At 36.8% G+C, this 16371-nt stretch overlaps 1 protein-coding gene across 6 annotated transcripts; it reads right to left on the reverse strand.

Annotated features, from left to right (window-relative positions):
* Positions 1-401: 401 nt before the first annotated feature.
* On the reverse strand, positions 402-16148 carry LOC142357647 (uncharacterized). 6 transcript variants are annotated; one of them, XM_075409204.1, is made up of 4 exons: positions 16039-16148; positions 4333-4516; positions 1622-1983; positions 402-540 (listed from the first exon to the last, which is right to left on the reverse strand). In XM_075409204.1, exons 2-4 carry the CDS (start codon positions 4464-4466, stop codon positions 440-442), a joined length of 597 nt encoding a protein of 198 aa, XP_075265319.1. In that variant the 5' UTR covers positions 4467-4516; positions 16039-16148; the 3' UTR covers positions 402-439. The 6 variants fall into 6 exon arrangements, with proteins under 6 accessions (XP_075265319.1, XP_075265321.1, XP_075265318.1 ...); XM_075409206.1 differs by lacking the exon at positions 16039-16148 and adding an exon at positions 16012-16029; XM_075409203.1 differs by lacking the exon at positions 16039-16148 and adding an exon at positions 5550-5635.
* Between the last annotated feature and the right edge of the window lie 223 nt (positions 16149-16371).

Here is a 16371-nt window from a genome sequence, read left to right on the forward strand (position 1 = left end):
GTTATCAATTTCCGACAAAAGGTGTTTATGACGTGCGCAAAATGCTTGCCGTGGATACCCAGAACCTGGGAACAGATGCCGTGGGAATCCAAGTTTTCTGTTTATACCACAGAGAGCTCTCAGAGGGACTCCTTTTTGATATGAATCACTGCATATGTGCCAAAGTTGTTACTGGGAATAGAAAAAAAGCTCTAGTAAAGATGTGTGTCTTACAAAACATAACATGGGTTTCCAAGATCTAGGAAAAGATGCTGCTGAGATCTCCCTTTTTATTTGACATAACGGTTTTGTTTTATTTTGACAGCAGTTTAAGTTTAGTATTTACCTCTTGAAAAAAAATTAGATGACTTGGAAAGACATTCAAGAATTTTCCAAGATCTTGAAAACAGTAGCGTGATTCTTGGGAACTTCAATAACTTGCGTAGACTTGGTAAAAGTGTCATGGAAAACCAACGATTTGGCATGGACGTGGCGTGGATGCTGTGGGTTGTTGCACTGCGGGGAATTGCGAGTTACAGCAGTGTTGTAATTGGCATGTATCTAAAAAGATACATTGTTTTTTATTCGTTTTTGACAGCCGCAAGACATTGAGCAATTCTTTGGCGTTATTTATTTTAAATGGGATTTTTAAGATTAATTTGGATGTTGATGATTAAATTGTTAATTTTTTTAAAACTCAGAGTTGTTTATATTTGTATGAGAGTAAACAAACAGTTCCGAAAAGATGCATTTCATCAAAAAAATGGAAAAAAAGGTGCAGAGAGGGTTCCTCGAAACGGTTTTGCTTCCACTCGGTAGAATTTAAAAAATTTAGTTGAATATTATTCAACATAAAAACTGAAAAAGATTTTTCCGATTAATAGTTTTATACAAAATATTATCAGAGAAAAAAAGAAGAATAACTGGTTCTTCACTCATGATAGCAGGAACAGATTTATTAACCCATCATAGAAGTTCAGCAGTTCCTTTCTTCAACAAAAAAACAGAAACCAACTACCGACGATCAAATTGATCCCGAAAGACCGGTGGGGAATTTTGATTTATAGGGGACTCTAGCCTAGTTGGAATTTCTGGGTCCCGTATGTTGCCATCTTACAATCCGTTTTGTTTCAGCACCAGATTTAGTGTGTCAATAAGAGCAATTTAGATCACGCTAAAATCAAGAATTCAAACGCGAAAAAGTCACGAAGTGAAACGGAAAGAATATTCTAGAACAATTGTACAAAAACTGTCAACCATTTTTTTTGAAAAAAGAAAGCCACAGAAGTTTGAAATTAGTGTACAGCACGTACAGCATGTATCCGCTGTTTTTTTCAAGTTTTATTAGTACAGTGATATTTTCATCAGCAAAAACCAAAGGTAATTGGCTTATCAAGTATTTCCGAAGAACACTCTAGCTTTAGTAGTTTGGTCTGATGGGTTGAGAAATGCAAAATGCACTCGCTGAATGGTCAAATTTTAGACACTGATTCACAACAAGCAGTTTTTTTGTATAAATGTTGGATCAAAAATTGATACCTTCGAAGCTCAGATCCGAGTTAACTAGTATAACTCAATTTCCCAAAAATTTCCTCATTTACATGAAAAACTCAACGCATGAAAAAATGTTCACTTGACTAACCGTCAATGACCACAGGCGCTTTAGTGCACATTTTGGACACCACCTCAATGCCGTCTAGAATAGTTTTGTAGAAAATGGACACATCGTCCTCTGTTAGTTTTGCCACGCTGTAAAATGTCGTCTGTGATACCGGCAGGAAACTCGTGAATACATACCGCGGATCACGCACTAGGAAAATGTTCACAGAATCTTTCTCAATGACCTCTTCGTGTCTCCCATTCATCGTGTAGAAAAAGTCTTTCACTATTTTCACGTTGGACGTGTCTTCTTTTAATTGTTTGATCACGGTCTTTGTATTGTAGCCAGGTGTAATGGGCACGCTTGCCATCTCTCCCAGTTGTTCCGGGTTGTTGGTGTACATACTATATTTAACAATGTTTTTGTTTTATATTCCTACTTGAACTCTATGGTGTCAAAAAAAATTGTAGACATGTCAAACTGGGGATAATTGTAGTAAACATTAAAACGAACATTCAAATGTGAATTATCATTTTAATTTTTCAAATGATACACTACGTATTTTGAGTCATATGGATTGACATGTAAATGTAAAAGCTGTGGTCATAGGTAAACAATGTACATGTTTAAGTTGAAAAAATACATATTGAAATTTGAATTACGCATTAAGATTTCACAATCAAAGCAATAATCATATAGTTTCAAATCAACTCGAACTTGTACTTAAAACTTTATTGATTTTACGCTGACTCACAAAAAAAGAAAGCATCCCAGGTTGAGGTCCCAGACGGAAGCAAGTATGTCCAGACCGAAGATGAACGCACGAGGGGGGCGTCGTGCATTCAAAATTACATAGTCTGGAAACATCAAAAAAACGCACGAAAGTCTGAACATGAACGCACGAAAGTCTGTCGAACGCACGAAAGTCTGGACATGAACGCACGAAAGTCTGAACATGAACGCACGAAAGTCTGTCGAACGCACGAAAGTCTGGACATGAACGCACGAAAGTCTGAACATGAACGCACGAAAGTCTGGTGAACGCACGAAAGTCTGGACATGAACGCACAAAAATTCGTGCGTTCATGTCCAGACTAAAAAACTAACCTTTAATGCTTGTAGATGCCCATTGAAGATGAAGACACCTGGGTTCCATGAGTCCACAAATCCACATATCAAGTCTTTTTTTTACGTGAGGTACATGAACATCTTTATACTAATAGTAGACATTTCCATTTTTGCTGGCGTGAGCAAAATTAAAGGTGTCTATCTATCAGTATTAAACAAAGAATACTGCATGCCAAGTTTAGTTAGATTTGGAAAAATCCTTGACCCGATCAAAAATCCTATATTTCAAAAATGTTTATTCACAATAATCGCAAATTTCCATATGGAATACCAAATTTTTTTTCTAGGCAAGCCATAGGAAAAATTGTTTTGGCTCTAACTCTTACGTAGAAAAAGGGAACTGCATATAGAGTTTGGTTTGATTTGGACAACTGCTTGCCTGAAAAAAAGTCAGATTTTAAAAAAATAATAATTCGAAATAAACGGAACTTTTTCGAACAGTCTGGACATTAAAGCACGAAAACCCGGTGAACGAAACTAAATCTGGTAAAGGCACGAAAGTTTGAACATGAACTCATCTTAAGACTGTCGAGGGCTCAGAAGTCTGGACATGAACGCACTAAAACCTGGTGAAAGTAATTAAATCCGGTGAACGTACGAAAGTCTGTTTAACGCTCGAAAATTGGTTGAATGCACGAAAGTTGGGTGAACGCACGAAAATCTGCTAAACGCACGAAAGTCTGGACATGAACGCACAAAAATCGGTTGAACGCATGAAAGTTGGGTGAACGCACAAAAGTCTGGACATGAACGCACGAAAGTCTGGTAAACGCACGAAAGTCTGGACATGAACGCACAAAAATCGGTTGAACGCACGAAAGTCTGGTTAGCGCACGAAAGTCTGGACATGAACGCACGAAAGTCTGGTGAACACACGAAAGTCTGAACATGAACGCACGATAGTCTGGTGAACGCACTAAAGTCTGAACTTGAACGCACGAAAGTCTGGCGAACGCACGAAAGTCTGGACATAGGCAACTTCCGTCTGGGACGGTCGGGACATAGGTACTTTCCGTCTGGGACAGTCTGGACATACTTTCTTCCGTCTGGGACCTCAGCCTGGGATTAAATGAACGCATGTAAATTGACCATTGTTGATCTTTAAAATCGTTTCAACGGTTAACAAAGACCATCTTTCATGCATTGGATTAATGAATTTTTGGGAGTCTAAATATAATCAATATTTTTCTTAAGTACAGGTTTGAGTTCAATCGGAGCAAAACTATGTGACGATTGTTAATTAAAAATTTGCAACGCAATTTATTGTTTTTAGGGCCGTTTGAGGCACTAAAAATAGTTTTAACTCTATTCGTTGAAATTTTTGAAATGCATTTTTTTTTCAGATTGAACAGAGTAAATATATCATGATAGCATTCAAAATTTGCGCCCAGCTAAGACTTTAAAACTATAATTAATATGACAATATTTAAGCCCAAATTTTAAAGAAGAGGTACTATATTTAAGCCCAAATTTTAAAGAAGAGGTACTATATTTAAGCCCAAATTTTAAAGTAGAGGTACTATTTTTAAGCCCAAATTTTAAAGTAGAGGTACTATATTTAAGCCCAAATTTTAAAGTAGAGGTACCATATTCAAGCACAAAGGAAACAATTTTGTATTCTATACCTGTCTTCATCTCCCAAATAATACGCCCAGAGGAAGGTCTCGAAGAACACTTTGGAATCCGGGATGTTTGACAGACATCTGGCCAGAGCTGTCGATCTGGATCTGGGAACGAACCAGATGTTTATCTGCACCATAATTAATATCAGTCAATCCAGTTATGAAATGTAGCTAAAAGTGGGGCAACCTGAAATCAGGTTCAATATTAAGAAAAAAAAGTGAAATTGTTCGCTATTCACTCTAAAATTAAATCATTGTAAGCATGATTTGCTTCAAAGGCTGGAAAAAAGTTTTAAGACCGAATTCTTTGTTGTTTTCTCTTCTTAAACAGAAACGATTATCAAACCGGTTTGTTTTGTTACTGTTTGTCAATTTGGTAGGCTAGGCAATGTCGGATTGTAATATTGAATAAAGTAACGCATTTTTACACTCTCAAAAATACAAATTTGCACCAAGAAACGCTGCAAAAAGTCAGTTTGAAGACTAATAGCTAGATTTTTTTTGTCGAAATGGTGTATTAAACTGTCCCTTTTCGTGGAACGTTCTTTTATTGAGGAGACTAGAGTGCACTTCTCCCGCGATCGAATTGTTCAAGCTTTCAAAGGGATAAAGATTGTTCAGAAAATCAAATAGTTTTCAGACTAGCAGTCAGCATTGTTTTTGGATAGAGGACAATACGATGGACCCTAAAAATTTTGTGTCCAAATCTGGACGGAAAAAAGTGTCGAAAAAGGCTAAAAATTTTATGGTACTTATATTTCTCCGGTGCGGAAATAAGAAAAACTTTATTTATTCCAAAAAAAGAGCGGAAGATGTTGGGATTTTCGACATATATTGTCCAAATCTGAATCCAGTTGCTAATATGTGCAGACGTCTAAAAATCGCGTTACTGGAGAGAATTTTTCGAACAAAAAGTGTTACGTATGCTGTTTTTGACGTTTTTTGAAAGTACTCTGTGTCCGTTACCGTTTTGGTACTATAGAGTAGGTATCAAAATTAAGTTATGACAAATTGGCAAAAATAGCTCTTGGTATGGCACCTTCACAAATTGTTTGTACCAATAAACTGTCATTACTTTCAAAATACGCAACAGCTTTTTATGTTTTTATGCGAAAATTATAAATGCATGAGAATAAGTGTGAATATAATTGCCCGACTTTGAAAAGTTGTAAGAGAATATTACCAACTTCAAATTTTGTAATACAAATGAACTCACGAACCCTTCAAAGTTGACAAATATTGCTTGTTATCATAATCTCGAAGATCAACAATTATGTTAATCAGTAAAGAAAGAGCAAACTTGACTGTCGTCAAGCTTCAATTGTTTCTGCTGAATAAAATCAAATTGATAAAGAATTAAGGACAAAAATCTTGTATATTTTGTTGAATTGTTGCAAACTTATATTTGAAAGGAAAATTTTGAATAACATTTGTTTGTTTGGATCCCTAAATAAATCGCATCCTTAGAAGCTAGAGATGTTGATTTTAAATTAAGTTGTGGTGCAACAAAATTTGAGAAAAAAGTCTATTTACGGATAGGAATTTGTATGAATTTGACAAAAATCAAAGGTTGCGATAATTCGATAAAACAGAAAAAGAAATTATCCGGGAGCTTGAAACTGTGAACCCTCAGTTTTTCAAAAATTGATCATAGGTTTTTTTAGTGCACGTATTTTGTTTCAACTGGAAATTGAGGCATTTTAAACTTTTGTCACATGCGAGCAAGTAGCCTTCCGTGTAAGAAATACATATTTTTTTTATATAAGACTTGACCGCGCATCTTTAAGCAATTGGTGGTTATCTGTTGTCCCTAGTGAAACAAATTCATTCAAAGATATCGATTGTTTGTTTAAAAATTGTTTTTTTTTTGTTTTTCACAGTTGCTATTCCAATTAAATTATTGAGACAAGTTTAGAAAAATATTACCTTTGATAATATTTAAATGAAAAAAATTGCCTAAAGTTGTTGAGTAGTTATTCTAATTTTGTCGCTTGCACAGATAATTGAACTTTATCTTAATTCCATGTCACAAGTTTCTATTCTTGAACCACAGGTTTCTAATCAGTTAGTTTGGCATAGTTTTCTTTATGTTGAGTGTCCAAGCGAGAATCAGAATTTTGTTAAGAGTAATATAAATACTGACGCTGGTGAACAATTTCAGAAAAATGGCGCTTTTCTTGATTTGATTCTCACCTAGTTTTGTTTTTTTTCGAAGTTTATTTGGAAGTTAAATTGTTAGTTCGATTACGGCTTCTAATGAGGTTCATAGGTGGAAATCATTTTGAAAAAAAAACAGGAAGGCACTTAATTGAACTGAAACAACGAGAAGGGAAAGTCTGCAATGAAAGCTAAAAATCCTCAAAAAGGGTGATTATGGCTTCAAAATGGCACAAGACTACCAATGCTTTCGTTTCAGCGCACTTTAATTGAGAATGGAAGCCGCAATGTCACGTTTTGATAGCGTTCTGTCAGCAGAATTGAATTGAGAAGGATGTACTTTCATGAAATCTTGGTTCGTAATCGATCATTGATATTTTTATCAGCTCAAGTCGAATCAATTGAAATCACTGTCACTGCCTTCTTGGAAAAATTTTCAGAATTAATTCTCCTGATTTTGCGCCCAAAGTTTTACCGCCACTGGTTTACTGCCCGAACGATCAGCCACAAAATTATTAGCTTCCCATTCATTGGGAGAGACATCAAACAGATATCAGCACTGACTGTCCCCGCTAATTGGGTGACACAATTTTTGATGAAGACTCCATTCTTAACGTGCAAGACAAAGACTGAAAGCCTTGCTAGCATTCCATATGTGCAACATTCTAGTATCTCTTGCAGTCAGCATAACTGCAGAACAGCTAATAGCTCTAACAGTGACTGATTGGAATAGCCAGCTAGATACAACCCAGCAGGCTAAAAACCTGTTATCAGCCAGAATGGCGGTCCATTTGAAGGACATACAAACAGCCCTGAAAATCGCCCAAAATACTCGAAGGCCAAGGAAATGGATTCTATGCCAACTTCGCCGTATTTCTAGGCGTCATCGCTTTTCTCCGCCAATTTTACGATAACAGTTAGCTGCAAGAGACAAGTGGATGTAAAGTTCTATGCTGCTGACTGACCCATATTCCATACAAGTAGGAGTACGTCGCCTATTCTGGGTTTGTTATCGATTAGTAAACTCTTGCTCACATATGTTTGAAAAATATGCGGTTTGCAGGCTGGCATAAATGTGTCACGTATACAATTATGACAAACCATCATGTCACCGCGACCAGGGCTTGATTGCCCATTGCATACAGAGTGTCAGATTTACAAAAAGACGTTTTCCGTCGCTCTCGTACATTTGACACCCAGTCCTTAAGTAGCAGCAGCACGGAAATCATTTGAATTTAAATTATTCTCCAGAGCAAAATTGGGGGGGGGGCTTTGGTAGAGAACAAGATAACAAACCAGCTTTCTCTTTTGCGGAATTATATTTGCCTAACAAGTTGGCACAAGCTAAGATATCATTTTTCCCAGAATTTCCTTTGAGAGGGCTGTGCGGTCGCAGTTTTACATAGTTTTCCAATTGCGTGTCCAAATGAGATATTTGCAGTTGGTTATGGCGTGTTAGATTTTCTACCAGTTTGGAAGGTTGAAAATAGAACCAAAAGATGCAAGTTGAAAATGATTAGCTGATCTTTTTAACCCAACACCAGATTTGATAATTGGAAAAAGTACAAGTGCGAGTAAAATTTTTGCAGTATTTTTGTCTGTTGGTCTGATGAAACATTGCATCGCAAAGAGTAGATCAATTTTTGTGCACCGATACAAGAACCCAGGATACCGAGAGCACATTGTGGATTGTCTACATGTAATAAAATTTCCTCTAAACGCTGTCGAAAGATTCCTCTAATTCTTTGACGCCTTTCAGCAAACAAAGGGGAACGAAATCGTCAGATCCCATAGCTGCCCTTAGGACTCGAAATTCTTCGATGTTGCTCCCCTTGACAAAAAACAGTTTTGTTCACGCCATAGATTGTAGGATAAGCGTTTCCTCCTACAAATTTCCAACTACAGTTTGCGCCTGGGATTTTTTATTGCTTCCCATAGTTCAATTTTGAAACCTGCAATCACGCCTTCATCAAGATACCAGCAACATTGGGAGATGATTGGCATTTGGCTTTTAATTCCAATAATATTATGCCAGATGGCGTGGGAAATCAAAAGAGGACCAAATGGACCTCCTTGATGCTCTCACAATTGACAGCCAACCGTTGACTTATTGAAAAAAATAGCTATGCTGAGACTAACAAAAGTAGGCAAAGGACATTATACTGAGCATCAGAGATTTTGTTGAGTTAAGACAACACTTATTTAGGTGACATTGAGCTCGACAAGGGTTCTGCGCTTTTTCGAATTAAGTGCGCTTCTGAAATCAATTTTTAGTTTGCTTTCTATTTTCTCAAAGGTATTTTCGGGAAGCGCACTATGCTCTCAGTTCTTCCCCTGACTGCAACTCCAAGTCCCTTCAATCCAAATAAATCAACTGCATCTAAAGCTTCCTTTTTTGCGATACAGTTGGCATTTCGACTGAGAATAACTTCTCATAAAGCAATAGATCTTTCGCCAGATTTTTTCCTCATTGTTTTTTATTGACACAGTGCAAAAATTCAGAGCAAAAATTTTGTTGTTTATCGAATCAAGAGTTCAATTCGAAGCAGTTTTGCGAGTTTGTTGAGGTTTTTTATATTTTGGAGTGCTAATCCCTCTGAATCAAAACTTTTGCTGCTTGGCCGAATTGTCCTCGGAGAAGAAGTTCTTTGGCTCTGGAGGCAAGGGCCACTACTGTGTCGTTGCTTCATCTATGTTTTCCTTGCTTCGTTTGGTTTGCTTCGTTACGAACTTTAGCGTACTTACCCACTCTTTAAAGCTGCAACTTCTTCAATTGTCCTTTTGCTGCTTATTCTTATTCCCGCCTCTGTTGGAAGCACGCAAAAGACAGTTGTCTGTTTTTGCAAAAGATTTCTTCGAAATAATGACAACCAACCACTTCAAAAACAGGTTTTTATTTTAAGCGTAAAAGATTCGGATCAGTGCAATTGAAACAACACAGGGGTCTATCGCAGAGTTGGAATCTTTCTACTGCAAATTGTAAGCTGATCTGGTCAATCGTTTTTATTTTTAGTGGTCTGAATAACCATTTTTCAGTATTTCAAATTGAGTAAACTTATCTATGCAAGAGTTATCATTCTTGTTGTTGACGAAGTTTGATTGAATTAAGGATATAACCAAATTCTTTGGAGCACACCACTTCACCCAAATTTGAACAGCATTGAAATGACTTCACCTTGGACTTTACTATATTTCGCTCCATTCTTGAGACTTTTGAAGACCAATATCTGGAAGTGAGCTCTGTCATCAATTATGGTCAATTCTTTTATGCGCTGTGATAAGCAGGTTGATGAGTCGGACGCGAGGCTCCTTCCTAAAGTGTTAGTGGTTTGGTCATCTGAGCGACTACTTTGCGGTGAAAAAGAAGCTCGCAACTTCTCACTGAATATCGAAGACCACTAATTACGGAGATGAATCATTGATTATATAACTGTTCTCGTCAAAGTGATCGAGTTCATCCGAAAATGCTTTTACTCTTAGGTTTCACTGCATGTTCATAATGTGAGAGCACTCCAAATCCGATCTTTGAATTATGTTGTTCAAATGTCTGATAAAAAGTTCTTTGGCTCTGGAGGCAAGGGCCACTACTGTGTCATTGCTTCATCTATGTTTTGCTTGCTTCTTTTATGTGGCTTCGTTACGAACGGCAGCTTACTTAACCGTTCTTCAAAGCTTCAACTTTGGAAAAAAGTCTTCTTCATTTTTTTTTCGCTGCTTATTTTTATTTTCGCCTCTGTTGGAAGCACGCTAAAGACAGTTTTTTGTTATTTCAAAAGATTTCTTAGAAATAATATCAAAACCAGCCACTTGAAAAACAGGTTTTTTTCAGCGTAGAAGTTTCGGATCAATGCAAGTGAAACAACACAGGGGCTTATGGCAGAGTTGGAATCTTTCTATTGCGAATTGTTTGTTGATCTGATTAATTCTTTGTATTTTTAGTATTCTGATGAGTCATTTTTCAATATTTCAGATTGAATAAACTTTTCTATGCAAGCATTATCATTCTTGCTGTTGATGAAGTTTGATTGAATTACGGATATACCCAAATTTTTTGGAGCACACCACTTCACCCAAATTTGAACAGCATTGAAATGACTTCACCTTGGACTTTACTATATTTTGCTCCATTCTTGAGACTTTTGAAGATCAATATCTGGAAGTGAGCTCTGTCATCAATTATTGTCAGTTCTTTAATGTGCTGTGATAAGCAAGTTGATGACTCGGAAGCGAGGCTCCTTCCTAAAGTGTTAGTGGTTTGGTCTTCTGAGCGACTACTTTGCGGTGAAAAAGAAGCTCGCAACTTCTCACTGAATATCGAAAACCACTAATTACGGAGATGAATCATTGATTATATAACTGTTGTCGTCAAAGTGATCGAGTTCATCCGAAAATGCTTTTACTCTTAGGTTTCACTTCATGTTCATAATGCTAGAGCACTCCAAAAACCGATCTTTGAATTATGTTGTTCAAATGTCTGATAAGAAGTTCTTTGGCTCTGGAGGCTAGGGCCACTACTGTGTCATTGCTTCATCTATGTTTTGCTTGCTTCTTTTATGTGGCTTCGTTACGAAAGGCAGCGTACTTACCCGTTCTTCGAAGCTTCAACTTTGGAAAAAAGTCTTCTTCAATTTTTCTTTCGCTGCTCTTTTTATTTCCGCCTCTGTTGGAAGCACGCTAAAGACAGTTGTTTGTTATTTCAAAAGATTTCTTATAAATAATATCACAACCAACCACTTGAAAAACAGGTTTTTTTCAGCGTAGAAGTTTCGGATCAATGCAATTGAAACAACACAGGGGCTTTTGGCAGAGTTGGAATCTTTCTATTGCGAATTGTTTGTTGATCTGATTAAATGATTGTATTTTTAGTAGTATGATGAGTCATTTTTCAATATTCGAGATTGAATAAACTTATCTATGCAAGCATTATCTTTCTTGCTGTTGATAAAGTTTGATTGAATTATGGATATATCCAAATTTTTTGGAGCACACCACTTCACCCAAATTTGAACAGCATTGAATTGACTTCACCTTGGACTTTACTATATTTTGCTCCATTCTTGAGACTTTTGAACACCAATATCTGGAAGTGAGCTCTGTCATCAATTATTGTCAGTTCTTTAATGTGCTGTGATTAGCAGGTTGATGAGTCGGACGCGAGGCTCCTTCCTTAAGTGTTAATGGTTTGGTCTTCTGAGCGACTACTTTGCGGTGAAAAAGAAGCTCGCAACTTCTCACTGAATATCAAAGACCACTAATTACGGAGAAGAATCATTGATTATATAACTGTTCTCGTCAAAGTGATCGAGTTCATCCGAAAATGCTTTTACTCTTAGGTTTCACTGCATGTTCATAATGCGAGAGCACTCCAAAAACCGATCTTTGAATTATTTTGTTCAAATATCTGTAAGAATGAATCTCTTTGGCTCTGGAGGCAAGGGCCACTACTGTGTCATTGCTTCATCTATGTTTTGCTTGCTTCCTTTTTGTGGCTTCGTTCCGAACGGTAGCGTACTTAACCGTTCTTCAATCCTTCAACTTTGGAAAAGAGTACTTCTTCAATTTTTCTTTCGCTGCTTTTTTTTTATTTCCGACTTTTTTGGAAGCACGCAAAAGACAGTTGTTTGTTTTTGCAAAAGATTTCTTCGAAATAACATCACAAGCAACCACTTCAAAAACAGGTTTTTATTTTAAGCGTAAAAGTTTCCGGTCAGTGCAATTGAACAACACGGGGGTTTATCGCGGAGTTGGAATCTTTCTACTGCAAATTGTTAGTTGATCTCGTCAATCGTTTGTATTTTTAGTGGTCTGATGAACCCTTTCTCAGTATTTCAAATTGAGTAAACTTATCTATGCAAGAGTTAACATTCTTGCTGTTGACAAAATTTGATTGAATTAAGGATATAACCAAATTCTTTGGAGCACACCCCTTAACCTTAATTTGAACACCATTGATATGACTTCACCTTGGACTTTAATAGGTTTTGCTCCATTTTTGAGACTTTTGAAGACCAGTATCTGGGAGTGAGCTCTGTCATCAATTATTGTCAGTTCTTTAATGTGCTGTGATAAGCAGGTTGATGACTCGGAAGCGAGGCTCCTTCCTAAAGTGTTAGTGGTTTGGTCTTCTGAGCGACTACTTTGCGGTGAAAAGGAAGCTCGCAACTTCTCACTGAATATCGAAGACCACTAATTACGGAGATGAATCATTGATTATATAACTGTTGTCGTCAAAGTGATCGAGTTCATCCGAAAATGCTTTTACTCTTAGGTTTCACTGCATGTTCATAATGCGAGAGCACTCCAAAAACCGATCTTTGAATTATGTTGTTCAAATGTCTGATAAGAAGTTCTTTGGCTCTGGAGGCTAGGGCCACTACTGTGTCATTGCTTCATCTATGTTTTGCTTGCTTCTTTTATGTGGCTTCGTTACGAAAGGCAGCGTACTTACCCGTTCTTCGAAGCTTCAACTTTGGAAAAAATCTTCTTCAATTTTTCTTTCGCTGCTTATTTTTATTTCCGCCTCTGTTGGAAGCACGCTAAAGACAGTTGTTTGTTATTTCAAAAGATTTCTTAGAAATAATATCACAACCAACCACTTGAAAAAGAGGTTTTTTTCAGCGTAGAAGTTTCGGATCAATGCAATTGAAACAACACAGGGGCTTATGGCAGAGTTGGAATCTTTCTATTGCGAATTGTTTGTTGATCTGATCTGATTAATTGTTTGTATTTTTAGTAGTCTGATGAGTCATTTTTCAATATTCCAGATTGAATAAAATTATCTATGCAAGCATTATCATTCTTGCTGTTGATAAAGTTTGATTGAATTATGGATATACCCAAAATCTTTGGAGCACACCACTTCACACAAATTTGAACAGCATTGAATTGACTTCACCTTGGACTTTACTATATTTTGCTCCATTCTTGAGACTTTTGAAGACCAATATCTGGAAGTGAGCTCTGTCATCAATTATTGTCAGTTCTTTAATGTGCTGTGATAAGCAGGTTGATGAGTCGGACGCGAGGCTCCTTCCTTAAGTGTTAATGGTTTGGTCTTCTGAGCGACTACTTTGCGGTGAAAAAGAAGCTCGCAACTTCTCACTGAACATCGAAGACCACTAATTACGGAGAAGAATCATTGATTATATAACTGTTCTCGTCAAAGTGATCGAGTTCATCCGAAAATGCTTTTACTCTTAGGTTTCACTGCATGTTCATAATGCGAGAGCACTCCAAAAACCGATCTTTGAATTATGTTGTTCAAATGTCTGATAAGAAGTTCTTTGGCTCTGGAGGCTAGGGCCACTACTGTGTCATTGCTTCATCTATGTTTTGCTTGCTTCTTTTATGTGGCTTCGTTACGAAAGGCAGCGTACGTACCCGTTCTTCGAAGCTTCAACTTTGGAAAAAAATCTTCTTCAATTTTTCTTTCGCTGCTTATTTTTATTTCCGCCTCTGTTGGAAGCACGCTAAAGACAGTTGTTTGTTATTTCAAAAGATTTCTTAGAAATAATATCACAACCAACCACTTGAAAAAGAGGTTTTTTTCAGCGTAGAAGTTTCGGATCAATGCAATTGAAACAACACAGGGGCTTATGGCAGAGTTTGAATCTTTCTATTGCGAATTGTTTGTTGATCTGATCTGATTAATTGTTTGTATTTTTAGTAGTCTGATGAGTCATTTTTCAATATTCCAGATTGAATAAAATTATCTATGCAAGCATTATCATTCTTGCTGTTGATAAAGTTTGATTGAATTATGGATATACCCAAAATCTTTGGAGCACCCCACTTCACACAAATTTGAACAGCATTGAATTGACTTCACCTTGGACTTTACTATATTTTGCTCCATTCTTGAGACTTTTGAAGACCAATATCTGGAAGTGAGCTCTGTCATCAATTATTGTCAGTTCTTTAATGTGCTGTGATAAGCAGGTTGATGAGTCGGACGCGAGGCTCCTTCCTTAAGTGTTAATGGTTTGGTCTTCTGAGCGACTACTTTGCGGTGAAAAAGAAGCTCGCAACTTCTCACTGAACATCGAAGACCACTAATTACGGAGAAGAATCATTGATTATATAACTGTTCTCGTCAAAGTGATCGAGTTCATCCGAAAATGCTTTTACTCTTAGGTTTCACTGCATGTTCATAATGCGAGAGCACTCCAAAAACCGATCTTTGAATTATTTTGTTCAAATATCTGTAAGAATGAATCTCTTTGGCTCTGGAGGCAAGGGCCACTACTGTGTCATTGCTTCATCTATGTTTCGCTTGCTTCCTTTTTTTGGCTTCGTTCCGAACGGTAGCGTACTTACCCGTTCTTCAAATCTTCAACTTTGGAAAAGAGTCTTCTTCAATTTTTCTTTCGCTGCTTATTTTTATTTCCGCCTCTTTTGGAAGCACGCAAAAGACAGTTGTTTGTTTTTGCAAAAGATTTCTTCGAAATAACATCACAAGCAACCACTTCAAAAACAAGTTTTTATTTTAAACGTAAAAGTTTCCGGTCAGTGCAATTGAAACAACACGGGGGTTTATCGCGGAGTTGGAATCTTTCTACTGCAAATTGTTAGTTGATCTCGTCAATCGTTTGTATTTTTAGTGCTCTGATGAACCATTTTTCAGTATTTCAAATTGAGTAAACTTATCTATGCAAGAGTTATCATTCTTGCTGTTGACGAAATTTGATTGAATTGAGGATATAACCAAATTCTTTGGAGCACACCCCTTAACCTTAATTTGAACACCATTGAAATGACTTCACCTTGGACTTTACTAGGTTTTGCTCCATCTTTGAGACTTTTGAAGACCAATATCTGAGAGTGAGCTCTGTCATCAATTATTGTCAGTTCTTTAATGTGCTGTGATAAGCAAGTTGATGAGTCGGACACGAGGCTCCTTCCTTAGCTGTCAGTGGTTTGGTCTTCTGAGCTACTACTTTGCGGGGAAAAAGAAGCTCGCAACTTCCCACTGAATATCGAAGAACACTAAATACGGGGATGAATCATTGATTATATAACTGTTCCCGTTAAAGTGATCGAGTTCATCCGAAAACGCTTTTACTCTTAGGTTTCACTGCATGTCCATAATGCGAGAGCACTCCAAAAACCGATCTTTGAATTATGTTGTTCAAATATCTGATAAACAGGAAGTGTGGTTGAAATGTTAGGATCCAAACGATCGCTTTGGGCTTCCGCGGCCTAAACTCAATGATCCGCTTTCACGCTTCCACCCAACAATTTAACTTTGAAGAAAAAGGTAAGGATTTTAAGACCGGCCCTAAAGTTGTTAAATTTAGTTTTAATTTTATTTTTCAAAGATGGCCAATTCAGACAAAAATTTTACAAAGTTTTAAAAAATGCAGACAGCCTAGCTCTTTCGCTCCGTAAAAATCAGCAGCTTCCGCTCTTTTTTGAAAACCGAACGTACCGAAATATAAGTACTTTCAAAAATCAGCGTTCAGAAGTTGTCTTGCAAAATTTTACAATTGGGCCCAAGAATTATTGCTACAATTTCACTATTCTTACAGGAATTTGGTGTTATTGAAAAAATACCTTTAGTTATTTTGTTCGAAAGAGATCACTTGCGAAAAACAGAAATTTGTAGTTATGACAAGTTCTGATAGTTATTGAACGGATGTACAAATATAATTAACTTTATTTGCACTAAGATTATAACTTTGAGTACAATAAATTGCCTCACTTTGTCCGACAAATTATATCACATCGTACTAGAACCTGATTTAGATCGAAATTGAAATACATATAACCATTTAGCATATTTGAAATAATTGTCAAGTTTTAAATGAAAGAATTGTTCATTTGGCAATGTACCAGCTGCCCGTTGGACTCGATGTGAAACAGTCACCATTGAACATGAGATCAAAT

The sequence above is a fragment of the Convolutriloba macropyga genome, unplaced genomic scaffold (genome assembly GCF_964194025.1).
Source record: "Convolutriloba macropyga unplaced genomic scaffold, txConMacr16.3 SCAFFOLD_2847, whole genome shotgun sequence".
Taxonomy (NCBI): Eukaryota; Metazoa; Xenacoelomorpha; order Acoela; family Convolutidae; genus Convolutriloba; species Convolutriloba macropyga.